Source organism: Bubalus bubalis, chromosome 12 (genome assembly GCF_019923935.1).
Source record: "Bubalus bubalis isolate 160015118507 breed Murrah chromosome 12, NDDB_SH_1, whole genome shotgun sequence".
NCBI classification, from domain to species: domain Eukaryota; kingdom Metazoa; phylum Chordata; class Mammalia; order Artiodactyla; family Bovidae; genus Bubalus; species Bubalus bubalis.
The window spans coordinates 2,802,945-2,830,331 of record NC_059168.1 but is presented as its reverse complement, the minus strand read 5'-3'; the positions used below and the strand labels follow the sequence as shown (position 1 = coordinate 2,830,331).

General features: G+C 50.1%; 1 protein-coding gene across 8 annotated transcripts in view; it reads left to right on the top strand.

The window, feature by feature from the left end:
• FAM178B (family with sequence similarity 178 member B) overlaps positions 1 to 27,387 on the top strand; it is a 105,478-nt gene that overhangs the window by 20,224 nt on the left and 57,867 nt on the right. For 7 of the 8 annotated variants that reach the window (XM_044925595.1, XM_025260654.2, XM_044925593.1 and 4 more), the window contains 2 exons: positions 6,634 to 6,739; positions 10,614 to 10,698. In XM_044925595.1, the coding sequence (XP_044781530.1) occupies positions 6,634 to 6,739; positions 10,614 to 10,698 (191 nt within the window). Of the gene's footprint in view, positions 1 to 5,429; positions 6,740 to 10,613; positions 10,699 to 27,387 lie in introns of those variants that run through there. The other variant, XM_044925596.1, reaches the window with a different exon arrangement.

The window sequence follows — 27,387 nt, the reverse complement described above, 5'->3', positions numbered from 1 at the left end:
GCATTCAGATTTCTGTGATTGCTAAGTGTTTTTTTTTATATGTTGTTGAAAGAAGAATCTAAATATAAGGCCCAGATGTTGCAATCAGACCAAGTAATGTTAATGTTGAAATTACACCTCACATGTCACTGATGCCCGACATATTTAACCATCTTCTTCGTTTTTCTTGACATGCAGGTGGTTTCCAGCTTCCCCCTGATAGTAAACAGTGTGGTAGAGAGTGTCCTTATACAGAAACATTTGTCAGCAGTTCTGGAATAGATCTCTGGATGTGATGTGAGATGACTGGGTCTTAGGGTATGAACAGTGGTAAAATTTCCCATTGCCAAATTGAAAATACATCTAGGGATTTCCCTGGTGGTCCAGTGGCTAAGACTCCAAGCTCTCAATGCAGGGGGCCCCGGGTTTGATCCCCGGTCAGGGAACTAGATCCCACATGTTGCAACTAAAGATCCTGCATGCCACAACTAAAGCCCAGGGCAGCCAAATAAATAAAGATTTTTTAAAAAACAAATATATCTCATAAAGAGATGATGAAAAGGGGGCAGGGGAAGAAATGAAGGGAAAGAAGACAGATAGTGGAACCAGAGGAAGCACAGGGACAGAGAAGCGCTGGACAGGGAAGACATAAGAGGGGGGAGGCAGGTGGCTTCCTGAGCTGTTTCTCCTCAGGATTTGGGGCGGATGGCAGATTTTCTGCCCCGGGCTAGATGGCGGGCAGGAAGTGTTTGACAGAGGAGATGGCCCGTGGAGTGGTGGCCTGGGATCAGAGCAGCTGTGCCTAATGGGGCCAGGTGGCTGGCCAGCCTTCTGGAGCGGAGAGTCCAGACCCTCCTCCCTCAAGTTTGCTAACGAAGCAGAGCGGAGATGGGGCCTCGGGCCAGGAGTGTCTGTGCCCTGCCAGGTCAGGGGACGCCTGCCAGGCACTGGGGAAGGGCCACTTCCTGAAGGTCGCCCTTTAGCCTTCGGGTCATCCTTTATTTCCTGTTTGTGCCGAAGACCTCAAGTTGAGACAGAGAGTGGGGATTACTAGCCATTCAATAATTAGTGTGTTGTGGGCAGCCGGAAATGTGAGGATGGAGGAAGAAGAAAAGGTTACTTCATCTCTCAAAGAGCAGTATGGTTCAGTTTCTCACCTTTCAGAAAGTGAATCTCACTTTGTGAGATTTCAGGTGACTTTCAGTCTCTTCATTAGACTCCTCTGTATTTTCACACTTTGTGTAATCATTAGTGGTTTGGGGGGAGAATGAATACAGTTTTAAAAAATCACTTCTTGGGCTTGCATGGTGGCTCAGTGGTAAAGAATCTGCCTACCAATGCAGGGGATGCAGGTTCGAGCCCTGGAAGTTCCCCTGGAGAAGGAAATGGGTACTGACTTCAGTGTTCTCGCCTGGGAAATCCCATGGACAGAGGGGCCTAATGGGCTAGAGTCCATGGGGTTGCAAAGAATTGGACATGACTTAACGCTGAATGAACGAAAGGTATACAAAAGTAAAAAACCACTTCTTGAAGTAGATTCACCTCTGCTTGCTGTCTGGTGAAGAGGGATGTTATCTTTCTTTCCACTGTACAAAGTGGGAAATGTTGGCACAGATTAAGCCAGCAGTTCATCTCAGAGCAAGGACAGGCAGTCTCAGTGTCTAACCCAGCCCTGGTCCTCCCGGGTTGGACCTACACAGGTTTACGTGCACTTCTCCTCCCTGAGTAGAGGAGTACGTCAAGGCTGTATATTGTCACCCTGCTTATTTAACTTATATGCAGAGTACATCATGAGAAATGCTGAGCTGGAAGAAGCACAAGCTGGAATCAAGATTGCAGGGAGAAATATCAATAACCTCAGATATGCAGATGATACCACCCTTATGGCAGAAAGTGAAGAAGAACTAAAGAGCCTCTTTCAAGAGGAGAGTGAAAAAGTTGGTTTAAAGCTCAGCATTCAGAAAACGAAGATCCTGGCATCTGGTCCCATCACTTCACGGCAAACAGATGGGGAAACAGTGGAAACAGTGGCTGAGTTTATTTTGGGGGACTTCAAAATCACTGCAGATGGTGACTGCAGCCATGAAATTAAAAGACGCTTGCTCCTTGGAAAGAAAATTATGACCAACCTAGACAACATATTAAAAAGCAGAGGCATTACTTTGTCAACAAAGGTCCGTCTAGTCAAGGCTATGGTTTTTCCAGTGGTCATGTATGGATGTGAGAGTTGGACTGTGAAGAAAGCTGAGCACCAAAGAATTGATGCTTTTGAACTGTGGTGTTGGAGAAGACTCTTGAGAGTCCCTTGGACTGAAGGAGATCCAACCAGTCCATCCTAAAGGAAATCAGTCCTGGGTGTTCATTGGAAGAACTGGTGTTGAAGCTGAAACTCCAGTACTTTGGCCACCTGATGCGAAGAGCTGACTCATTTGAAAAGACCATGATGCTGGGAAAGATTGAGGGCAAGAGAAGAAGGGGACGACAGAGGATGAGATGGTTGGATGGCATCACTGACTCAATGGATATGAGTTTGGGTGAACTCCGGGAGTTGGTGATGGACTGGGAGGCCTGGCGTGCAGCGGTTCATGGGGTTGCAAAGAGTCAGACACGACTGAGCGACTGAACTGAACTGAACTCCTCCCTGAACTGCAGCTGTAGGACCGGAGGTGCCTGGACTGTCCTTTCTCATTTGTCACCCTGCTGGACGTGTGACCTCAGGTCGCTTCCCCGAGACCAAAGTCACATGCTGCTGTGACAGAAGCTGGTACTGGGCGGGGGAGGGGAGGAGGAGGGCGGCTGAACTCTTTCCTCGTCCCCTGACAGCACTTCAGCGGGAAATCCAAGCCTCGTGACAGGACCTAGAGCAGCTAGTGCCCCAGGGCAGCTCTAAGACAGGAACCAGCGCCTCGGGGGTGGAGCTTGCCCGCTGAAGCGCCCTGGGTCCTCCCTGTTCCCCACCCTCCCCCCAGTGTGTGTGGGGGTGTCAGGACCCACGTTTGTCCTCTGGGTGCACCTGCAGTTTGCAGTTTGTTCTCAGGACACTGGAAGTGCCACTGGGGACTTTCCTCGGCAATGGCCTCTGCAGGCAGGGGCGGCATGGGTCCCAGTTCAGTGATGTAAATGGTGCTCAGGCATCAGACCTCCCTGAGGCCCAGGCCCCAGCTCCCGTTTTGCCAAGACCTCCTTCTCGTCTTCCTGGCAGGCAGGGGAAGACCGGGTGAAATAAATCCAGCAGTCCCAGAGCAGGGGCAGCATTCAGCCACCCCACTGCCTGCGCCTGCCCCCAAATCCAGAGCGAGTGAGAGTGGCCCTCCAGGCAGTTGCTAGGATCACTGATTTTTGTTTTTAATCTTTTTCACAAGATGATTAATGTATTTTGGATTGTGCTGGGTCTTCGTTGCTGCACTCAGGCTTTCTCCAGTTGCAGTGCTCAGGCTTCTGTTTGCGGTGGCTTCTCTTGCTGGGGAGCATGGGGCTCTAGGGCGCACAGGCTCAGCAGCTGTGGTGCGTGGCTTAGTTGCTCCGTGGCTCATGGCATCTTCCTGGGTCAGAGAGCGAACCCGTGTCCCCTGTATTGGCAGGTGGATTCTTAACCATTGGACCACAGGGAAGCCCTCGGCTCGCCGATCTTTAAACAAAGGAAGGAGCAAGAAGAGCTACTGGGATCATTACTGGTGGCTGGTCTCCCTCGGCGTTTCACTGAAGCTTTCATCTTAGTAGCCTGGCAAAGGCGCAGAAACTGATGCCCTGTAAATAACGACACTTAGTGTTTATCCTTCTGCTGTCACTTGGGATTCCCGGAGGCATTTAGAGACTTTGCCCCCTGGGGCTGCTGCCCGTAGACTAGACCAGAGATGGGGGCTGGGAGACCCTGAGTTGAGCCTTATCAGGAACACACAGTCCAAGCAGAAGATCAGCATTGCACCAGGAGCCCAGCATCCTGACTGAGGCTGGGGCCTTTGTTCTGTGTGATTCCCCCTTCTTGCTGATCCCCCCCCCCACACCCTGTCTTCCTTCCTTCTTTTCCCATTGCCCTGTGGGCAAAGGCTGGGGATTAGCGCATTCTGACCATGGCCACTCCTTGTTGGGGTGGGGACCTCCCCTCCCTGGATCCTTAGGGCTGGCAGCTGGGGCTTCACACCCAGCTGGGCCGGAGCGGCATCTGCCTCCAAGAGGAGGCTCTGCTCCTCCCTGCTCGCCCCATGGCATTCTGACATTCTCAGGATAACTTCCAACCTTGGCGTTGGCTTTGCCACAGGCATGGGTGCCCGCTTGGACCCCGTGTCAGCATTCTCAGTTTGTGAACCTGCCAGGGATTTTTCTACATCTAACCGCAGTGGATTCCGTAACCTGCTTACCTTCTCCCCCCAGGGCCTCCGCACTTGCAGACCGTTCTCCCTCGGATCAGGGTGGTCTCTGCCTGCCAGGCCTCTCCCTGCCCTTCCACCAGGCAGGAGGTTCCTCCTGCCCTCTCTCTGTCCTTCCGCTGAAGGGTGGCAGGGCTTGCGGTCCAGCCAAGGGAAGGCAGCAGTGCCCTTTCACTGAGCACACTCACAGGAGATTCCTCGCATCTCGTCTAGCTGAATTCTTTGACAGCCATTTGCTTCCAGGCATAGCTGAACCATGCCCTTTGCTGCCTAATCTCTGACCCCTGGTCCTACACACCAAGCCTAACTGAGCAGCAGTGAACCCCGAGGCAGACTGATCCTTCCTCTGGCAGAAACTGCACTGCCAAGTGTGTAGCAGAAGGGAGACATCGTCAAGCAAGAGGCGTCTCTCTCTCTGAGCAGCAGTTGGAAATGTGTTGATCTGAGCCGGCAGGGGCTTGTAGAATCCATTCCCCTACAGAGAAGCTGGCGGGTGCCCCCTGAGCAGAATGCCAGAGCCAGCGTCTTTTTGGAGTCCTTGGAGCGCCGGCCTCCTTCCACATGGCCCCCGGCCAGGCCCTGCCAATCTGTGAGGTCCTCCAGACGTGGCTGGCTTGGCTGTTGTCTGCGTTTGGGGGGCTGTGCATGAACCACATAGGCATTGCCGGGGTCAGCACATGAAGTGGCTGTGTGACTGGGCATGTGGGGCAGAAGCGGTGTGTGCCAGCAGCCCTGGGGTACACACGTGTTTGTATGTACAAATAAAGGTCTGCTTTAGAACCGTCAGCTTCACAAACACAGGAACAAAGCTGCTTTCTCCTCTGAACTTAAATGCTTTTGGGGGGGGGGTGGTGGATAAAAAGTACACAATTTGTAAATTGCCTGGATATACTCAAAGAGACAGCAACTTGGCTTGGAGGAGCATCTTTGTTTTGGAGCATTCTGTTCCTGGCAGATTAAAATATGATGTCCTTTTTAAAGAGGAGGAGGAGGAGGGTGGGCCGGCCGAGGAAATTTCTATCTAGAGTCATGACTTTAAATGCCATCCGAAATGTTTGCCTGGATTTGGTTGTTAAAAAAAGAAGAATGGACATGAAGTTAACGGTTTCATTTATCTGGAATCCTTATTAATTGCTTTTAGGACATTATCTAGAAAGAGAGCAAAGAGGCATTCACCAGATTCAGAGAGTATTAGGTTGTTGTTATTCAGTCACTAAGTCGTGTTGGACTCTGTGACTCCATGGACTTTAGCATGCCAGTCTTCCCTGTCCTCCAGGGAGGATTCAACCCCAAACCCAACTTCCCCAGAATGCCAGGAGTACAGGAGGGGAGTGAAGTCCGGCACCTTCCACCAGAGGCCCGAAAATCACACGAAATACATCAACTCCTCATTGTCCGGGGATCTGGGGTCCCATGGGTCCAGGTGATCTCCCAGGGTGACAGTGAGCTCAAACCAGGGCTCCTCCCCTTGCCAGCAGCTCAGGGCAGAAGGGTGAGGCCTGACAGCTCGCCATGAAATCATGGCCCCAGAAGCACGGGGGGTCCCCCTCCCGGGGTGCCCCTCAACCCCCCCCAGCCCCCCGGTCAGGACCGTTGCTGTTCACATGGTTTCTGAGACCCCTCTGCCACCCTCAGTTATTTCCTTCCCCAGATCTCCCCGTCCTGGGCCCCTGTCTGTTCTTTTCCCGTCTTCTCAGGTGTCCCCTTTGTTTTGGAAAAACACAAGATGGGGCAGACATGCTCTGTGTAACCGGACCCAGACGCCCGCCCCACGCCGCCTGTCCTGTCCTGTAATCCTGTCCCCCCGCTGCAGCCGGGCTAAGAAGCGAGGCTCCCGGGCACGCTCCTCATCACAACCCAGACCTTTCTCAAAACTGGTCAGCACCTCAGTTTCCCCCTCCATCACGCAGGAAAAACAAACTGTTCTCCCCAGTCCTGTGTGTAAAACACTGAGAGGGGAATTTCCCTGGCCCTTCCACTGCCAGGCACCTGGGTTCTAGCCCTGGCAGGGAGACTAAGATGCTGCAAGCCTGGCAGGGTGCGGCCAAAAAAAAAAAAAAGCAAAAGACATCGTGAGACGTGTTCTTGGGCAGCAGTTGATTCTGAATGGCGCTGTGGGTTGTTTTCTGTTCCAGCAGCTGCCTGCACTGAGCGTCTTTGTCCACAGCAGTGACCGCTTCTAGTCCCGGAGAAGCTGAAATCCGGATGGCCCCGCTCAGCCTCGCTGAGAGGGTCACGGAGGAGGGTCGCCTCCCTGACCTCCCGCTCTGTCCTTCTGCCCCCGCAGCTCGTCGCCGGCCCGGCAGCTCACCTTCCTGCACCAGGGCGTCCTGAGCAGCGTCTACTTGCCGGTGGGCGACCGCCCCATATCCTTGCTCCAGTGGCTGTTACAGGTGAGGACCGCGACTGCCGCTAGGTGGCGGGAGCGAGCCGGCCCAGCACCCGGGGAAGGGCCGCTGGCCGGCGGGGCGGGGCTCCCATCCCCCTCCTGCCCGTGGGGCTGCTGGGTTGGTCCTCGCTGAGGCTGGAGGAGGGAGGGAGACTTGTGATGGAGTAAGGAAGGTGCAGGCATCGGCCTGTAGCCCCACGCCGGGACCCCCCTGCGCGTGTGCCTTGCAGGGTGTTGCCTCTCTCTGATTCCTGCTCAACAGGTGCTCCCATTGTGTGCAGGCTGTTCTCCAGGCCCCGGGTCTGGGCCCTCGTCCTGCGGGCAGCGGCCTTGCAGGTGTGAGGGCCCTCGTGGATATGGAGCTGGGGTGCTCGCTGTGGAGTTGTGGGTCAGCTAGAAAAGCCTAGAACAGCTGTTCTGTCTTCACTTCCCTTCCTTTCTGGTCACTGCCAGAACATTTTGCCTTGGCGGAACATGCTTTCTGCCCTAGGCTCGGAACCTTCACACGGAGAAAGACAGCGAGGAGCAGCCAGCAGGGAAAGCCCAGGCACCAGCTGCTGGGATCTGAATGCAGGGCACAGGGATGAGGCCTTGGCCCCCACCCCGGACCATCTCTGCCGGGGACAGCAGGTCCCAAGCTCCAGCTGGTCTCATTCCTGCCAGTTGGAGCCTGGACCCTGGCTGTAAATTAGAGCCGCCATGCGGGGCGGATCATTCTTGGGACTCCTCGGCCTCGGCAGACTGGCTGCCTTCCAGAAACAGCCCTCCAGCTCTCCTTCCCACTGGGGTCCTTCCCCATTGCCCCTCCCTGCCGCTCCCCCAGGCCCCGGGCGACACAGGGGACACAGTGGCCATTCTTCCCTGTCCTGTCAGTGCAGCTTCTCTCTCCTTGCCCAGCACATGACAGACATAGAGCCAGTCTGAGATGCTGGCCACAGAGGGTCCTTGTGTGACCCTGGCATGGCATGGAGGCGTGCACGAGCCCCGCTTGGTCTCTTCCGCAGCCTCTGTCGCCTGTGGGGGAGGGGCGCGGCAGCAGAGGACCCCCAGCCCTGCCTTTCCACCCAGTACTGTGTGACGTGGGCCGTCATTTAACAGCGGCTCTGTGTCTCTGTCCAGAGAAGGCAATGGCACCCCACTCCAGTACACCTGCCTGGAAAATCCCATGGACGGAGGAGCCTGGTAGGCTCCAAGGGGTCCACGAAGAGTCGGACGCAACTGAGCGACTTCACTTTCACTTTTCACTTTCATGCATTGGAGAAGGAAATGGCAACCCACTCTGATGTTCTTGCCTGGAGAATCCCAGGGACGGGGGAGCCTGGTGGCCTGCCGTCTATGGGGCTGCCATCTATGGGGTCGCACGGAGTCGGACACAACTGAAGCGACTTAGCAGCAGCAGCAGCTGTGTCTCTGTCTCTCACTCCGTAAACTGGGCTCAGCAATCCCGTGTGAAGGTCGAATGGGGAACTCCCGTGGCCTGCCTTGTCCTTCTGGTCCTGCCCGCTGCTCTGCCCAGGGCCTGGACACCATCAGGAAGGAATGATGTCAACCCAGGGGCCAGGCTCTCCATCTTCAGGAAGGAGAAACAAAAGCTGAAGCCGGATCCATGCAAGGGGTGCACTTGGCCTTGGGGGTGTCTTCTCGGGGAGATCCCGCCCAACATCTTTGTCTCTGGAGGGAAAGAAAGAGCAGGGTGCTGACCTCTCCCACTCATGTGACCACCCTGCAGGCCTTAGGGTGGGCTCTGACACTTCACTTCCGAGGTTTAGGTTCTCTTGCCGCTTGGAACTTCTCTTCCCACAGCAGCAGCAGCACTTGTTCTCTCGCAGACCTTGGCTGAGGACTGGCTGCGTGCTGAGCTGCAGGGACAGAAAGATTCTGGCAGCGGTGACCCAGGTGTCCATTGAGGGCTTCCCCGGTGGCGCAGTGGTGAAGAATCCACCTGCCAATGCAGAAGATCGGAGTTCCATCCCTGGGTTGGGAAGATCCTCTGGAAGAGGAAATGGCAACCCACTCCAGTATTCTTGCCTGGAGAATCCCCATGGACAGAGGAGCCTGGTGGGCTACGGTCCATAGGGTCTCAAAGAGTCGGACACGACTGAGTGATTGACATGCACACACACATCCCAGGTAGACATGGCTCCCTGTACTTCACGCTGTTGGTGAGGACTCCAGTTCAGAGAAGCGCAAATCCATGGGGGATCCCCGAAGGTGCTGGGGGCCTCCTATGTAGCTGCACGGGTGATTCGTGGGATCCAAGGATAGGGACAGCGCTGGGCCTCACAGGAGCTGGAATCACAATGGAGACAGGTCGGGATCCTAGGACAGACTTCGGTTTCTCTCTATGCCCCAGGCTGTCCGTGGTCAAATAAACCCCCAGGAAGAAGAGTCTAATTGGCCTATGAGGGGTTAAGGGACCACCCCCAAACAAAGGCAGCTAGGGGAGCAGGGCCACAAGGCTGCTGGAGGCCCGCACACATACCTGGGATTAATTCTAGAGCCAGAGGTTGGGGAGTTAGACTTCTCCAATCCTGCTCCCTCAACTGCATCTCCAGAAGGGCCATCCTGAGTCCCCATGGGAACCAGTTCCTGTTGCCTGCCACCTCCCTGCTCCCCGGGCTTTGGCGGGGCAAACAGTGGGCACTGGGTGAGTGGGCTTCAGCCTTGGTGCATGCTCAGTGACCTCAGTCGTGTCCGACTCTTTGCGCCCCTATGGACTGTAGCCTACCAAGCTCCTCTGTCCATGGGATTCTCCAGGCAAGAATACTGGAGTGCCATCCTCCAGGGAAACCTTCCCGACCCAGGAATCGAACCCACATCTCCTGCACTGCAGGTTGATTCTTTACCGACTGAGCCACCTGGAAAGCTGAGGCTTCAGCTTTAGTGCTCACCAATTATGTAAGCTCGTCCTCGGAGCCCTAGAGTGGACTTCTCAGGTGAGCCTCGGAGGCCAAAACCTGGAAGCATATGCCATCACTGAATTCACGTTCTTGCTGGGGAGTGATTGTGTGTTTAGCTATGAAGAAGTTAGGAGAGGAAGAGAGTGGCAGAGTTCTGGTGTCTTAGACCTCTTGGAAACAGACAACTGCACCTGTGAGGGAAGGAGGCAGCAGGCGAGGGCAGAGAGGGAAGCTGAGGAGCAAAACTAATGCAAGAGAGGTCATGGCCGATCCTCGGCAGCAGGGCAGGGGGCCCTGGAACTGGGATTGCACTTTAGAGTTGTCTCAGTTGAGGCAAGGGTCCTGGCCTTTGAGCCCCTGCATTGGCCAGTTATCAGAGGAAGACTGCCCTGGGAGGGGAGGGTGTGACCTTGAGTGATTTGAGTGAGGGACTCTCCTTAGACTCAGGTCTGGGCCCTCGGCCAACAGTTTTTCCCAGCCCTTGGGGATGGGAGCCCTGGTCCTGAAAGGTCTCTGCAGAGTCAGAGATCACCCATGCCTGTGAGATAAGGCGCTGACCTGGAAGCCATGTGAGGCTCACGAAGAGGAGCCAACTTGACCTTGTCCAGCTTAGTGCTTCTGAGCTCCTTCTTTTCCCTACACGGGTGCCTGCCCTGAGGGGCATGGCTGGGGCCTCAGGGCGTGGCGAAAGGAACAAGACTCTCACACAGGGAGATGGACAGAGTAGATGTCAAGTCACCTAGACTTGGGATTGACTCCTGGCTTTGCTCCTTACTTGCTGTGACCCTGGGGAAGTTGCTTGACCTCTCTGAGCTTAGTTTCATCATCTGCAAAGTGGCAGTAATGACAGTATCTTTCTACCATGTGGATTTGTAAGGATTAAATGGGACTTGTTTAATATGACGTAATAAAGGTTTACTACTGTTACTCCATAGTGATGACCCAACTAATTTGTTTTTCTTTTTTTTCTTCTCCTAGCTGCTGACATGGCCTCCAGAAACTTCTTCGAGAGCCTTTGGTCTCCTGTGGGACCTCAGCCTGGACGGGCTCTTCCGTCAGTCCGGTTAGTGCCTGTCAGAAGTGCAGGGTGGCAGCTTGCACTCTGGGCGCCCAAGCTGGGAGCCCACCCAGTGCCCAGCTCTCAGCGCCGCCCCCGCCCCGCCCCCAGTCCAGCACGCAGGCAGGTGCTGGTGGGGGTGTTGCATCACTGTGGGACATGTAGACATCAGGCCCTCTTGGGCTCTGGGTCCAGCGTTAGGAAAAAGCTGAGCCAACAGGCTTCTTGCCACCTTATCTGGCCTCAGAATCACATCACGGGGGCCAAGTCCAGGCTGACTTCACAACCTTAGGATCCCAGAACATTCTGGAAGGGGGGTTCTCTGGATTTATGGGGACAGCTGGCCTCCAGTTTCTTACTGAGAGCACCAGTTTGCTTGGGAGGGTTGCATTGAATCAGGGAAGCTCTCTGAGTTGGAGTCACCAAGGTGGGGGGTGGTTCTTGAAGCTGAGCCCCCAGCAGCAGCCCTCCTCAGTTCCCAGGGCATCTGCGGAGCCCCGAAGTTTGGACCGGGCTGGGGGAAGAGCCTTGAGTCTGTACCTCGGTCCTGACATGTAAGGCGTACACTTAGTTGTTTTTATACTCCTAAGATGTTCAGAGTGCACAGACGCAATTAATTTCCCCTTTAGTGACTGCACCTTTCCCCGCCTGTCATCATTTGGTGCCTGAACCTAGACAGTTTGGCACCAAAAAATATCATGTAACCTATTGAAAGTTGCTTACGGCAGACAGAGAGACCCACAGGTGTCCAGACCTTGCCCACCAGCTGCAGTCTACCCACACTCCCACTAAACACAGGAGCACCGAGCTCTGAAGGCCGAGGTTATAGAGCCACGACGCGCCGTTAACCACCCCCCACCCCACCCCACCCCCAGCGGCCACCAGCCCTTTGGATTTCTGCCTCTGTGCCTCCCCTCCTGGAGGAGTTGGCTGAGCTAGGGGCCATCTGTCAGATGAGAGCATTCCAGACTCCTCCGGCTCCCCCACGCCCCACCCCCACGCCTGGGACCCCTCTCACTGAGGTCCTCTGAATAGCGCCAGTCTCAGCCTCCTCTGCCTTTACATAACCTCTGCCCCTGCAGTCCCGGCTGCCCTTTCGAGCCCCTGGGGCCGCCTCTGCGGCTGGCCTGCCCTTTGGGGCAACAGAGGCCTCCCTTGTTCCACTCTTCTCCTCCAGGCAGTGGTATGTGTCCCCTCAGAGACACAGAAGCAGCGGGGGCGTCCCATTCCTCTCTGTTTCTTGGCCACATTGTCCCTGATTTGCCCTGTAGGGAGGGGGTGGGGCCAGGAACGGCTTCCTCGGTCCCAGTCTCAGCTCAGCTGGGAGGGCCCCCTCCACTGCAGAGCAGTTCTCCTGGCATCATGTGTAGGGGGTGGGGTGGGGGATGTCTTTTTCCCTCCCCTTGGAATAGAGACTGGCCCCCAGAATCCCATGCCCAAGGTCAAGATCTTGATTGATTTGGGCAAAGGTCTGGTTCACAAAAAAACTGAAAGCAGGGACTGGAGCAGTTATCAGTACCCCTGCCACCCCCTCCCCCCGAGCATGTTCACAACAGCGAACTCCCCAGGTGGCGCTAGTGGTAAAGAACCCACCTGCCAATGCCAGAGACAGAAGAGACACGGGCTTGAACCCTGGGTCAAGAAGATCCCCTGGAGGAGGGCAGGGCAACTCACTCCAGTATTCTTGCCTGGAGAATCCCATAGACAGAGGGGCCTGGTGGGCTGCAGTCCATGGGGTCACAAAGAATCAGACAGGACTGAGGTGACTAAGCACGCCCGCACGCACGCACATTCACAGCAGCATTGCTCACTATAGTCCAACAGAGGAAGTGACCCAAAGCCCAAACGTCCACATGCGTGGATAAGCAAAATGTGGCCTGTACATGCAGCAGAGTGTTAATCAGCCTTAAAAAGGAAGGCAATTCCGTCACATGCTATGACATGGATGAACCTGAGGACATTATGCTAAGTGAGATAAAGCAGTCACACACAAAAGAACAAATATTGTAGGATTTCTCTGATGTGAAGTACCTAGAGTAGTCAAATCCATAGAGACAGAAAATAGAATAGTGGTTGCCAGGGCCTGGGGGAGGGAGACTGGAAGGGTTAGTATTTCCTGGGTATGGAATTTCAGTTTGGGAGGATGAGAAGGTTCTGCAAATGGGTAGTGATGAAGGTTGCAGAACAATGGGAATGTACTTAACACTACCGAACTGTGCACTTGAGAATGCCTAAGATGGTACTTTTTGTATTACCTGTTTTTTACATAATTTTGAAAAACAAAAGGCCAATTACAGAGTCAAGAGTCAGGTGCCAGGAGAGAATCTACCAAGAGCTGGAACTGAAAATCAACTGCCAGTTCAGGAAGCATTCATATGGTTAAATTAGACCCAGTTCAGTTCAGTTCAGTCGCTCAGTCGTGTCTGACTCTTTGCCACCCCATGAATCGCAGCACGCCAGGCGTCCCTGTCCATCACCATCTCCTGGAGTTCACTCAGACTCACGTCCATCGAGTCAGTGATGCCATCCAGCCATCTCATCCTCTGTCGTCCCCTTCTCCTCCTGCCCCCAATCCCTCCCAGCATCAGAGTCTTTTCCAATGAGTCAACTCTTTGCATGAGGTGGCCAAAGTCTTGGAGTTTCAGCTTTAGCATCATTTCCTTCCAAAGAACACCCAGGGTTGATCTCCTTCAGAATGGACTGGTTGGATCTCCTTGTAGTCCAAGGGACTCTCAAGAGTTTTCTCCAACACCACAGTTGAAAAGCATCAATTCTTCGGCACTCAGCTTTCTTCACAGTACAACTCACATCCATACAAGACCACTGGAAAAACCATAGCCTTGACTAGACGGACCTTTGTTGGCAAAGTAATGTCTCTGCTTTTCAATATGCTATCTAGATTGGTCATAACTTTTCTTCTAAGGAGTAAGTGTCTTTTAATTTCATGGCTGTAGTCACCATCTGCGGTGATTTTGGAGCCCAAAAAAATAAAGTCTGACACTGTTTCCACTGTTTCCCCATCTATTTCCCATGAAGCGATGGGACCAGATGCCATGATCTTCGTTTTCTGAATGTTGAGCTTTAAGCCAACTTTTTCACTCTCCTCTTTCACTTTCATCAAGAGGCTCTTTAGTTCCTCTTCACTTTCTGCCATAAGGGTGGTGTCATCTGCATATCTGAGATTATTGATTTCTCCTGGCAATCTTGATTCCAGCTTGTGCTTCTTCCAGCCCAGCATTTCTCATGATGTACTCTGCATATAAGTTAAATAAGCAGGGTGACAGTGTACAGCCTTGACATACTCCTTTTCCTATTTGGAACCAGTCTGTTGTTCCATGTCCAGTTCTAACTGTTGCTTCCTGACCTGCATACAGGTTTCTCAGGCTTGATGCAAAAGGAAATTGTGCTTCTCAGAGTTGACAGCACCATGAGGTGCTCTGAGTGTCCTTGTCCCCTGTAGGGGAGCTGCCCTCTGAGGTCTTTGGTTCTTTGGTGGGGAGGTGAACTTTCAAGTTGCCTAGCCTTTCTCTTGTAAAACAGGGGATTTGTATGTGTGTAAATTTCCACTTTTTCCTGGAATTTGTGGTTGACCAGAAGTTCTTCCCAGATTATCCTGGGAAAGGTCTTGTACAATTGCCTTCATCCCCGCATGCTTCCTAAGGGACAAGTCCGGGCCTCTGGCAGGACCTGGGATCCAGGCTTCAGAGGTGACTGTCATGGGTGTGCCCAGGTGACTGGGGCTGAGGGCTGAGAAGAATTCGCTAGACTGTTGGAATAAGGTGGGAATCGTCTTCCTAGATTAAGAAGCAACACATAGCACCTGATGAACTTAGAGAGTGGGATATTCTGGAATGCCTACATTCTTAATGGCAGGAGTGTTTGTTCATTTATTCAGCCAACAGACCTTGAGTGCCTCCCATATATGTGCAGGGACTTCACCAGAGAGCAGGAGATACAGGGAAGAATAAGGCATGGTTTCTGCTGACAGTCAAGTGGGAGGGGATTAAATGTCCAATTACAATAGGAGACAGAAATGAGGGAGAGATTGAACTGCGGCAAAATTACTTCTAGTTGGATGGGGTTGGGGTGGAGGAGGTGGGAATCGGAAGTGCTTTGTAGAAGAGGGAGTGGTTGATGGATCCATCTCTCAACAGATGTGTAGGGCAGGGATTGCAAACTTTGTTGCAGTGGGGACCAAGTGAGATCAGTAACTAGAGAGCTCCTGCCCTCTCTAAAGAGGCTGGCAGGTACCGTGTTGCCAGATCTCTCCATTTTCAAGAGAAGCTGTGTCTTCCTTGGGATGTGCTCAGACTAAGTAACAGGTGTCCAGTTAAGAGCCGTTTATCATCTCACATGACAGGAAATCCAGAACCAGGTTGTTCCATAGGATGTTCAACAGATTCATGCTCTCAGGGCTCTGGCTTAGCTTGTGTCCCGCTTCTCACCACTCCCCCTCAAGGTTGCAAAATGGCTGTTATTGCTCCAAGCATAATCATGTTCTCATAAGACAACAGTATTCAAGGCAGAAAGGACAAGGGTGAAGGATAAGAGGTCATAGCTTCTTGTACTTTTTTCTCTCTTTTTGTCAGGACATTCTTTCCATTTTGTTTCATTACACAGAACTGGATCACAGGCTTTAGAGGACCCTTTCCCTGTATTCTAATTACCAGCACCCTTTGAATATGGACTAGGTCTGAAGAATTTTCAACCTCGTGAATCCTACACCTCCAGGGTAGAATACAGCAGATACACTTTTTTCCAGCCTCCTTGCAAATATTTGAATTTTTAGTTTTGGAATTTCCATTTAGTCCTTTGTTGTTTCTTTTTTAATAGTTTCTGTTTCTCTACTGGAATTTCTTATTTGTTCATTTAATATGAGCGTATTTTCATTTACCACCTTGAGCATACTTCTAACAGCTGTTTTAAAATCTTTGTCTGCAGTTCTGACACCTGAAGCATCTAATTCATTACATGGAAAATTAAATATGGAAGTGAGTGTTTACTGAGAATGAGTCGAGAAATCGTACTGGATAAACATTAAACCCTGGGAGTCTCAGGGCCTTTTGCGCTCAATCTCCTTATAGGATAGTTTTCAGAACTGTTGATGCTCACCTGCTGACTGCAGCGTGGCTTCCCTGGCTGACCTAGAACACTCACAGGGCCATGCAGGTGAGGTGTCCTGGAGCTTAAGCTGCATGAACTTTAAGGTCAGTTGGTTTCTGACATATAATAAAACTGTTTTCTGCTAATAGAGCCAGAGCCTTTTGCTGTTGCTATGACTCAGAGCTTCAGTAGCCACCCTCGGCCATTATCTACAAAGATAAATGGATGACATGGTTCCTCCGCTGGGGGTGGGCCACTGTCCCTGAGCAGACACAAGGTGAAACCGGAGTTCCCTTTCTTGGGAAGAAGGGAAGCCTGGCACTTGGATTGACAGCCAAGAGAATCTGTTGTAGCCAGACTACGCGTGTTTATGCGCAGTCTCCCAGTGGTAACGAACTCAATTAAAAAACGAAACCCAGAAAACCCCCACTGTGAGCCCATCTGCAGACTGTATTCGACTGAAGGTGGAACATAGTTCTACTGTTTGCAGCCTTGGGCATAGCCCCGGCTGAGGAGAGATGGGAGACGAGGAAGTGGGAAGAGTGGGCCGAGTAGGAGAGAAGACTGGACGTTTGGGGCCATCTCTTGGAGGACAGTGGGGGCCGTTGCAGGCATCATGAAGCTTTATTAACATTTGGCAAGACCAGGACAGGTGGTTGCCGTTGTTGTTATTTAGATACAGTTCATGTGCCATATAATTCATCCTTTTAAAATGTATGATTCAGTATGATTCAGAGTTGTTCAACCTCCACCACTGTCTAATTCCTGAACACTTTCATCACCCCCAGGAGAGACCTCATGTATCAGCAGTCACCCCCCACTCCCCTGCAGCCCTTAATGCATTCTGTCCCCATGGGCTTGCTTATCCCAGACACTTCATATACATGAAATGACATAATATGGGACCTTTTGTGCCTGCTTCTTTTACTTGGCGTGATGTTTTCAAGGTTCATGCATGTTGTAGCATGTACTAGTACTTTATTCCTTTTATGGATGAATAATATTCCATTTTATGGATATACCGCATTTTATCCATTCATCAGTTGATGGACTGTTGGGTTATTTCCACTTTGAGGCCATTGTGAATAACACTGCTGTGACAGGTAAAGAGTCTGCCTGCAATGCAGGAGACACAGGAGATGCAGTTTGATCCCTGGGTCGGGAAGATCCCCTGAAGGAGGCAATGGCAGCCCACTCCAGTATTCTTGCCTGAAAAATCCCATGGACAGAGGAGCCTGGCGGGCCACAGTCCATGGGATCACAGAGGGTCAGACACAACTGAGCAACTAAGCACCCATGAACATTCCCACACAAGTGTATGGGGACATACGCTTTTAGTTCTCCCCGGTATATGCTTAATAGTGGAATTGCTGGCTAATTGGGTGACTCTGTTCAACTTTTTGAAGGACTGCAAAACCGTTTTCCTAACGGGCTGCGTCATTTTACTTTCCCACCAGAAGTGTATGAGGGTCCCAATTTCTTCACATCCTTGCCAACATCTGTTATGTCCATCTGTTGATAGGAGTCATACTAGTGGGTATGAAGTGATATCTCATTGTGGTTTGGGCTTGCATTTCTCTAATGACTAAGGATGTGGAGCACCTGTTCTTGTATTTGTTGGCCATGTGTGTATCTTCTTAGAGGAGGTATCTATTCATTTGCTTCACTCGTGTTTTTTGATTGGATTGTTTGTATTTTTCTGTTGAGTTGCAGGAGTTCTTTATATACACTGGATACTAGACCCCTCCCTGATAGCTCAGCTGGTAAAAGAGTACTCCTGCAATGCGGGAGATCTCGGTTCAGTTCCTGGGTTGGGAAGATCCCCTGGAGAAGGGAAAGGCAACCCACTCCAGTATTCTGGCCTGGAGAATTCCATGGACTGTATAGTGCATAGAGTTGCAAAGAGTCAGATGTGACTGAGCAACTTTCACTTTCACTTACAAGATATGTGATTTGCAAATATTTTCCCCCATCTTGTGGGTTACCTTTTCACTGTTTTGCTGGTGGCCTTTGATGCACAAAAGTTTTTAATTTTGATAAAATCTAATTTAGCTCTGTTTTCTATTGTTGCCTATGCTTTTGATGTCAAACAAGATACCATTGCTTTGTCTAAGGTCATGAAGGTGTCCTGTTATGTTTTACTCTGAGAATTCTGTAGCTGTAGACTTTCCATTTAGGCCTTTGATTCATTTTGAGTTGATTTTTGTATACAGTGTGAGATAGGGGTCCAGCTTCAGTCTTTTTCATGTGGAGATGCTCTTGTCCCAGGATAATTTATTGAAAGACTGTGCTTTCCCACAGTGAGTTATCTGGGCACCCTTGTTGAAAATCAGTAAATCAGTTAACAATGGATATATCAGTCTATTTCTGACTCTCAGTTCTAGTCCATTGAGATATATATATGTCCTAATGCCAGTGCCACAAATTCTTGATTATCGTCAGTTCAGTCGCTCGGTCATGTCTGACTCTTTGTGACCTCATGGACTGCAGCACGCCAGGCTTCCCTGTCCATCACCAACTCCTGGAGTTTGCTCAAACTCATGTCCGTTGAGTCAGTGATGTCATCTAACCACCTCATCCTCTGTCATCCCCTTCTCCTCCTTCATAGTTGTAGTCAGTTTTGAAATTGAGAAGTGTGAGTTCTCCAGCTTCACTCTTTTCAAAATCATTTTAGCTATTCTGGGTTACTTGTATTTCCATATTAATTTTAGGATTAACCCACTCCAGTATTCTTGCCTGGAAAATCTCAAGGATGGAGCCTGGGAGGCTACAGTCCATGGGGTCGCAAAGAGTTGGACACGACTGAGCCACTTCACTTCATGACCTAGTTTAAATAAAAATTAAAAAAAATAATATTAATTTTAGGATTGGCTAATCAACCAGCAAATTTGGAAAACTCAGCAGTGGCCACAGGACTGGAAAAGGTCAGTTTTCATTCCAGTCCCAAAGAAAGGCAATGCCAAAGAATGCTCAGACTACTGCACAATTGCACTCATATCACACGCTAGTAAAGTAATGCTCAAAATTCCCCAAGCCAGGCTTCAGCAATACGTGAACCATGAACTTCCAGTTGTTCAAGCTGGATTTAGAAAAGGCAGAGGAACCAGAGACCAAATGGCCAACATCCGCTGGATCATGGAAAAAGCAAGAGAGTTCCAGAAAAACATCTATTTCTGCTTTATTGACTATGCCAAAGCCTTTGACTGTGTGGATCACAATAAACTGTGGGAAATTCAGAAAGAGATGGGGAATACCAGACCACCTGACCTGCCTCTTGAGAAACCTGTATGCAGGTGAGGAAGCAACAGTTAGAACTGGACATGGAACAACAGACTGGCTCCAAATAGGAAAAGGAGTACGTCAAGGCTGTGTACTGTCACCGTGCTTATTTAACTTATATGCAGAGTACATCATGAGAAACGCTGGGCTGGAGGAAGCACAAGCTGGAATCAAGGTTGCTGGGAGAAATATCAATAACCTCATATATGCAGATGACACCACCCTTATAGCAGAAAGTGAAGAGGATCTAAAAAGCCTCTTGAAGAAAGTGAAAGAGGAGAGTGAAAAAATTGGCTTAAAGCTCAACATTCAGAAAACGAAGATCATGGCATCTGGTCCCATCGCTTCATGGGAAATAGATGGGGAAACAGTGGAAACAGTGTCAGACTTTATTTGTTGGGCTCCAAAATCACTGCAGATGGTGACTGCAGCCATGAAATTAAAAGACGCTTACTGCTTGGAAGGAAAGTTATGACCAACCTAGACAGCATATTAAAAAGCAGCGATATTACTTTGGCAACAAAGGTCCGTCTAGTCAAGGCTATGGTTTTTCCCGTGGTCATGTATGGATGTGAGAGTTGGGCTGTGAAGAAAGCTGAGCACCAAAGAATTGATGCTTTTGAACTGTGGTGTTGGAGAAGACTCTTGAGAGTCCCTTGGACTACAAGGAGATCCAACCAGTCCATCCTAAAGGACACCAGTCCTTGGAAGGACTGTTGCTGAGCCTGAAACTCCAATACTTTGACCACCTCATGCAAAGAGTTGACTCATTGGAAAAGACCCTGATGCTGGGAGGGATTGGGGGCAGGAGGAGAAGGGGACGACAGAGGATGAGATGGCTGGATGGCATCACTGACTCGATGTACATGAGTTTGAGTGAACCCCGGGAGTTGGTGATGGACAGGGAGGCCTGGAGTGCTGAGATTCATGGGGTCGCAAAGAGTCGGACATGACTAAGTGACTGAACTGAACTGAACTGAATCAACCTCTCCCAAAAATGACAGCTGGGTTTTCTATAGTGATTGTGTTGAAGCTATAAATTACTTTGAGAGTTACTACCATCTAATAATATTGAGTCTTCTAATCTATGAACATGGGCTATCTCTCCATTTCTCTAGATTTTCTTTCATTTCTTTTTAAGAATGTATTGTAGTTTTTGGTATACAAGTCTTGCACTTCTTTTTGTTAAATTTATTCCTACTACTTTCTTCTTTTTGATATTATCATAAGTGGGACTTTTTTCTTCATTTTCTTTTCAGATCATTCCTTGCTAGTGTGTAGAAATACAACAGAGTATTTCTGTATTGACCTTATATCCTGCAACCTTGCTGAACTTGTTTATTAGCACTAACAGGTTTTTTTTTTTTTTTAATGGCAGAGTTTGATTTTGAAAGCAAACATGTTCTTATGCAACTAATTGCTTGTGAGAAATGACCTCATGTTTCTGTAACAAACATGCTTCAGCCGTGCCCATGTAGGACTGGCCAGTAACCCAGGGCAAATCACACTGAGTAGGCAGCAGTGCCTGGAGAAGAGGAGCTCGTCAGTGAGGTCGAAACACTGGACAAGAAGTAAAACACGTGTAGCTTCTTTCCCATTAGTTTTCAAGACGGTGTGGTTCATTCTGACCTACTCCTTCCATTCCCTGCCAGCTTCTATGATAGCTGTGTAGGAGGGAGAAGGTATATCAGAATAAAGCGACCCTGGCCAGGACATTCTCTGGATATTTTTTTCAGTGGGTGTGACATTTAGCTTTCAGAAGAAATTTGTTTTCATGAGCAGTGTCTTGGGAAGCTGTGTCCTGCCTCCCTTGATCGCCATGCTTTTTCCCTCTGTCGCCAGAGCTCCAGGATTGTAGTCACTGGAACTTTGGGACTCTCTTGGACGTGCCCCATTTTGTGGGTGACTTTCTTTTCTGTCATTGCTTGCATCCTCTCTCCTTCCTCCTTTTCAACCCTCCTTCCTTCCTGCCTCCCAGATAATATCTATAGGATTACTTCTTATAAGAAAAATAACAGGGACTTCCCTGGTGGTCCAGCGGCTAAGACTGCGCAGCACTCCCAATACAGGGGGCCCTGGGTTCAATCCCTGGTTGAGTAACTAGATCCCACATGCCCCAACTAAGAGTTTGCACGCCGCCACTAAAGATCTCAAATGCCCCGATGAAGCTCAGAAGACTCCGAGTGCTGTAACTAAGTTCCAGCTCAGCTAAATAAATGATTAAAAAAAAAAAAAGAATAATGCCAAAAGATAACCAATAATCTTAGTAGCCCGGAACCTGTTTTTATTTTCTCAGAAGTGGTCTACGCATCAAGCGCAGAACATTCAAATAGGACAAGAGAAAGGTATTTGAAAAGCGAACGCCAGCTCTCCACCCATTCCCCACAGCCCGCTCCTCTCCTCATAATCAATAGCTTCTTGTAATGATTTTCAGGAGCGGAATTAATGCACAATCCACTTAGTGTGTGTTTTTGTATTTACGGGTTTATTTACACCATCTTTCTTCTGTCACGTTGACATTTATCTGCAGTTGCCTCCCGTGGAGAGTTAATCTCGTAAGAGTTTCCCCGCTCTCTCCCGGATGTCAGGAGAGGCCACAGGCCACACGGCACAAGTCAGGCAGGGTTTTCTCCAGAGTGGGGGGAGATGAAACAGCCCCCCCACCCCTGGGTGTGAAAAGAAAACATCAACACTTACATTTACATTTTAACTCATCTTTTTAAAGACAGTTTTGTTGAGGCGTAATTGACATACCTTAACCTATATGCATTCAGCGTGTGCCACTTACACACAGAACACAAACGTAGACCCGTAAAACTCAGCGCGGTCAAAATAACAAGGTCCATTGTCCCGGGCCCTTAAGCTTTCTGGTGGCTCTTTGTCATTAATCCATCCCTCTCCCCTTTTATACCTAGGAAACGATCAATCTACTGTCTCCAGATCAGCTTGCATTTCCTACGCCTGCATGCATGCTAAGTCGCTTCTGTCGTGTCCGACTCTCTGCAACCCATGGACCATAGCCCTCCAGGCTTCTCTGTCCATGGGATTCTCCAGGCATTTTCTGTCGTTTTATATAAATGGGACCATGCAGTGTGTACTTTTTTTGTCTTGCTTCTTTCAATTGCTTTGAGATGCACCAAGAGCATTGTGTATATCCGTAGTTTCTTCCAGTCAGCAGCTTTGTGGTGTTCCTTTGTGGGGCAGTACCACAGTGTGTTCATCCAGTCACCTCTTGGTAGACATTTCGGTTGCTTTCAGTTTGGCAGCTATTAAAGTCGATATAAATGTTCTCATGTAGGTCTTTGTGTGGACCCTTAGGGTAAGCATGTATGCGTGCGTAGCCCGGGTCCTACGGTAGATGTGTGTTCAAGCTGTTCCGACAGCGCTGCCCCACTTTTCTCTAAAGCTCTTGTGCAGCTTCCCCCAGCCGTGCTCCAGTTGCTCCACGTCTTCCCCACCACTCGGTTTAGTCAGTCCTTTTAAGAGGTATGCAGTGGTAGCTCATTGCAGTTTAATTTGCCTTTCCCTAAAGCCTGATGATCTTTGCATTGCCTCAGTTGCCATCTGTATGTCTTCTTTGGGCTCCCCTTGGTATACCCTTCTTTGGGCTTTGGGTGGGGAGGCCGTGCAGCAGGTCCGGGCCACCTCAGGACCCAGGCGGAGTTCAGCGGTCAGGCACCAAGTCCTCACCTGAGCGGCAGGTGCCGAGCACTGAGCGCTCTCCTCAGCGTTAGTAGTGCGGTGTGGAGAAGACTCCTGAGAGTCCCCTGGACTGCAAGGAGATGAAAGCAGTCCATCCTAAAGGAAACCAACCCTGAGTATTCACTGGAAGGACTGATGCTGAAGCTGAAGCTCCAATACTTTGGCCACCTGATGTGAAGAGCCAACTCATTGGAAGAGACCCTGATGCTGGGAAAAATTGAAGGCAGGAGGAGAAGGGGACAACAGAGGATGAGATGGTTGGATGGCATCACCAACTTAATGAACATGAATTTGAGCAAATTCCAGGAGATAGTAAAGGACAGGGAAGCCTGGCATGCCGCAGTCCATGGGGTCGCAAAGAGTCAAATACAACTTAGGGACTAAACAATAAGTAATTACGTATATGAAGCACCTGGTGTACAGTGGACATTCAGAACGATAGCTAGTATCAAAACAAAATATAGGAAGTTCCCTGGCCATCCAGTGGTTGAGACTCCGAGCTGCCAATGCAGGGGTTCAGTCCTTGGTGAGGAACTAAGATCCCACATGCCGTGCAGCACAGCCCAAAAAAAAAAAATTTTAATGTATTTCTTTATGAATCAGAGATCATTAGATAGACCGCAGGAACTGAGCAGCACGAATGTTCTAAATACTCTCTGTACTTCCTTTTAATTTCTGCAGCTTTTTATTTTGGCCATTTATCTCTCACCCTATTCTCGGATGGCTGAGTTTTGTTTTTCTTTTTTCTGTTTTCTCACATTTTTAAGCAGTCAAAAACTTCTTAGTCTCTAGATCCAGTTGACACTGTCTGCTCTTTGCTGGCTTATAAGGAGTTGTCCTCACTTGACCTGCTCTGCCTGCCACGGTGGGCCAGGCAGTCTCCAGGTACGGGGCTGGCGGGGGGGCGGGGGGGGTGCTGGGAAGCAGCCCATTCAGAGCCTCCTGGAGCTGAGTGAAGGCCTAGCCTGTGGACAGCTGCCCCTTGGGGCTCCCCACAGCCTTGTTACTCATGGATCACACACACACGGAGCACGTCTGTACTGGGTCCAGGGCCCGCTCTGCATTGCTATGTGGGTGCCCTTTATTCCTAAATTTCTCAGGGCAGCTGCCCCATCCCCGGGCCCAGAGAGAGAGGCCAGGATCCAGTTCTTTTTTAAAGACTTTTTTTTTTTTTCATGTGGACCATTTTTTTAAAGTTTTATTCAATTTGTTACAATATTGCTTCTGTTTTAGGATTTCAGTTTTTAGCCAGGAGGCACCTGTGATCTTAGCTCACCGACCAGGGATTGAACCCACACCTCCCTGTATTGGAAGGTGAAGTCTTAACCACTTGGCCACCAGGGAAGGCCCTAGGGATCCAGTTCTATGGGCCCAGCTGCACTAAATCTCCATCCTAACCCTGATGGTGCAGCAAGAGTGTCATGTAGACCCAAATGGGCAGGAAAACACTTTGAGGACCACTCAGGAAATCTGCCCCCGACTCCCTGGCTCCCTTGAAACTGTAATTGGCTCAGCACAGCCTCTCCAGAGTCTCCAGTTGGAATGCAACAATAATAGTAATTCAGCTTCATAACTGAGCCTCGTTTTTGAAACACATTATTGTCTCTTGTGATGATAAATGTGATTTCATTAAGAATGAGAGCTAACTTTTCTAGAGAGCTCATGCCAGCCCCTGAGCCCCTGGCTCTGCCTATCTCCTTCAGTCACCACAACCATCCAACAAGTAGATCCTGTCATTTTCCCCGTTTTACAGGTAGTCAGGGGACTGGAAGGGGGTACGGACTGTAAAGAATCTTTCCGCAGTGCGGGAGACCCAGGTTCGATCCCTGGGTCAGGAGGATCCCCTGGAGAAGGGAATGGCACCTCACTCCAGTATTCTTACCTGGAGAACTCCATGGACAGGGGAGCCTGGCGAGCTACAGTCCATGGAGTCACAAAGAGTCACATTTGACTGAGCGACTAGCACTTCACTTTCCGGGGGCTGGAAAGACTGAGCTTCACAGTCTTCGTATGAAGTGCAGTCTCCTATGTGGTCAGCCTGACCCCCAGTCCAGCTCATTTTATCTTTTTCTCTCACTGTACCTGTGTCCTGGGAGCAAAACCAGTTGAACCCAGCAGCTCCTGATGTGGCCCCTGTGAGCCGGCTGTACAGGTGGTGGTCAGAATCGACCAGGAAGGTGCTGCTGAGTGAGGGTGGAGCGCACATGCAATCCGGTCTCCACGGGGCCAGCAGACCCATGTCCCGACCTTGCGGGAGCACACAGGCAGCTCTGCAACCACTGACTGCATGGGATGAGAGGAGCTGGCGGGAGGGGATGCAGATGTCCACTGTGGGTAACGCACGTGGTCCCTGAGACACATCCACTCATTCAGTGGGGCTAGTCCATGTCCTGCTGTGTGCTTGGCTCTCAGGCACAGGATCTTTTCAGCTCGCAGGTGACTGTAAGGCACAGCCAGGCTGAGAAGGTGCCGGTGTGTGCAGGTGTGCAAGCCTGTTGATGGAGCAGAGGTCACGCATCAGAGGGGCTCATCCTGCTGCATTAGCTGCTAAGACTCTCAACCCACCTTTTTAAATGAGGGGAATAGACTCAGATGACTTACGTGTGGTGAGCACACCTGAACGTCTGGCGTCAGACCCTGATCGTGGGATGTCAGCAGCTCCCCCAGGACTCAGCTTCTGGCCACTGCAATTCTTAGCTGTGCCTGAGCTTTACAAAGAATGGGGCCGGGGTCCCATCCTCCGATACTGGTCTGGATGCAGCCTGGGTGCAGGTACCTTGAAACCTCCCTAGATGATGCCACAGGCAGCTGGCTTAGGTGCAAAGATGGGAGCCCTGGGTGTGATGTGGAGCTAGGGCTGCCTTCCCTTGATTCCTCCCCTACCCTGCCCATACTATCTGCCAGAGCAGGTGAGGATGGGCCCCATGATACCACGGCTCTTCTTAGCTCAGTGATTCCTGAACTTGTCTGGTATTAGAATCACTTGGGAATTCTTAAAAATTCTACCGCCCAAGCCACACCCATGCTAATTAAACCACAGTCACTGGGGTGGGACACAGGCAGCAGCAACTTTTGAAGCTGCTCCCTGATTCCAAATTCTGCAGACAAGTCCAGGAAGCACTGTATTAGGTTCCCAGCGGGGCCCCAATCCAGAATACACCGCCGTCCCTCAGACCATCGGGCTCTGCTGCTAAAGGTGCTGTGTGGGGAGACCTTTTCCTCTCTTGGTTTTGTTTTTTAGAGTTCTTTGTATTTTTTGTTTTTTTTAGAGTAGTTGTTGTTTAGTTGTTAAGTCACATCCAGCTCTTTTGCAGCCCCATGGATTGTAGCCCACCAGGCTCCTCTGTCCGTGAGATTTTCCAGGCAAGAGTACTGGAGTGAGTTGCCATGCCCTCCTTCATGAGATCTTCCTGACCCAGGGATCAAACCCACATTTCCTGCATTGCAGGCAGATTCTTTACCACTGAGCCCCCTGGGAAGCCTTAAGAGTAGTTACAGGCTTACAGAAAAATTGATGGGAAAGTACAGAGTTCCCCTCTATTCTCCCACCCCAGTTTCTTTTAGTAACATCTTGCTTTCGTGCAGTATAATGTGATCCATTACTGATCCATTGTTATTTTTTTTAATAGATGAGAGAACTTTAAAAAATTATTTATTTATTTGGCTCAGTAGGCTTCTCTGGTGGCTCAGATGGTAAAGAATCTGCTTGCATTGAGAGCATGGAGTCTTAGCCACTGGACCACCAGGGAAGTCTCTACTGAGCCATTATTATTAACGGAAATTCATTGTTTAAGGTTCGCACTCTGTTGTACAGTTTATGGCATGTGTCCATCATTATCATGTCTCTATCGCACAGAATGCATGCTTCAGTCGTGTCCGACTCTGTGCAACCCCATGTGCTATAGCCCACCAGGCTCCTCTGTCCATGGGATTCTCCAGGCAAGAATACTGGAGTGGGTTGCCATATCCTTCTCCAGGGGATCTTCCTGACCCAGGGATCAATCAAGCCCATGCCTTTTGCATCTCCTGCATTGGCAGGTGGGTTCTTTACCACTGGCACCACTGGGGAGCCCCATGATATAGATTAGTTTCACTCTAAAAATCCCGTGCTCCTCCCTCCCTCTGCCTGGCAACCCTTGATCTTTTTACCATCTCTATAGTTTGCCCTTTGCAGAATATCATATAGTTGGAATCATACAGCATATAGCCTTTTCAGACTGGCTTCTTTCTCGTAGCAATATCCATTGGACGTTTTTCCATGTCTTTTCATAGCTTGATTATTTATTTTTTTATTGCTCAATGGGTTTCCATTGTCTGGATGTAGTTTATTTGCCTATTTAAGGACATTTTGGTGGCTTTTGTGTGTCAGTTATGAATAAAGCTGCAGCTTTATTCACGTTCAGTTTCTAAGTTCATCTGGATAAATAGCAAGAAGCGCGGTTGCTGAGTGGTATGTTAAGAGTATGTTTTATTTTGTAAGAAACTGCCGTGCTGTCCGAATTGGTCTTACCATCTTGCGTTCCTGTCGGCAGCGACTGAGAGTTCCCGTTGCTCCACATGCTCACCAGCATTTGCTGTCTTCTTCATTTCGTTCTAGACCTCAGGACCATT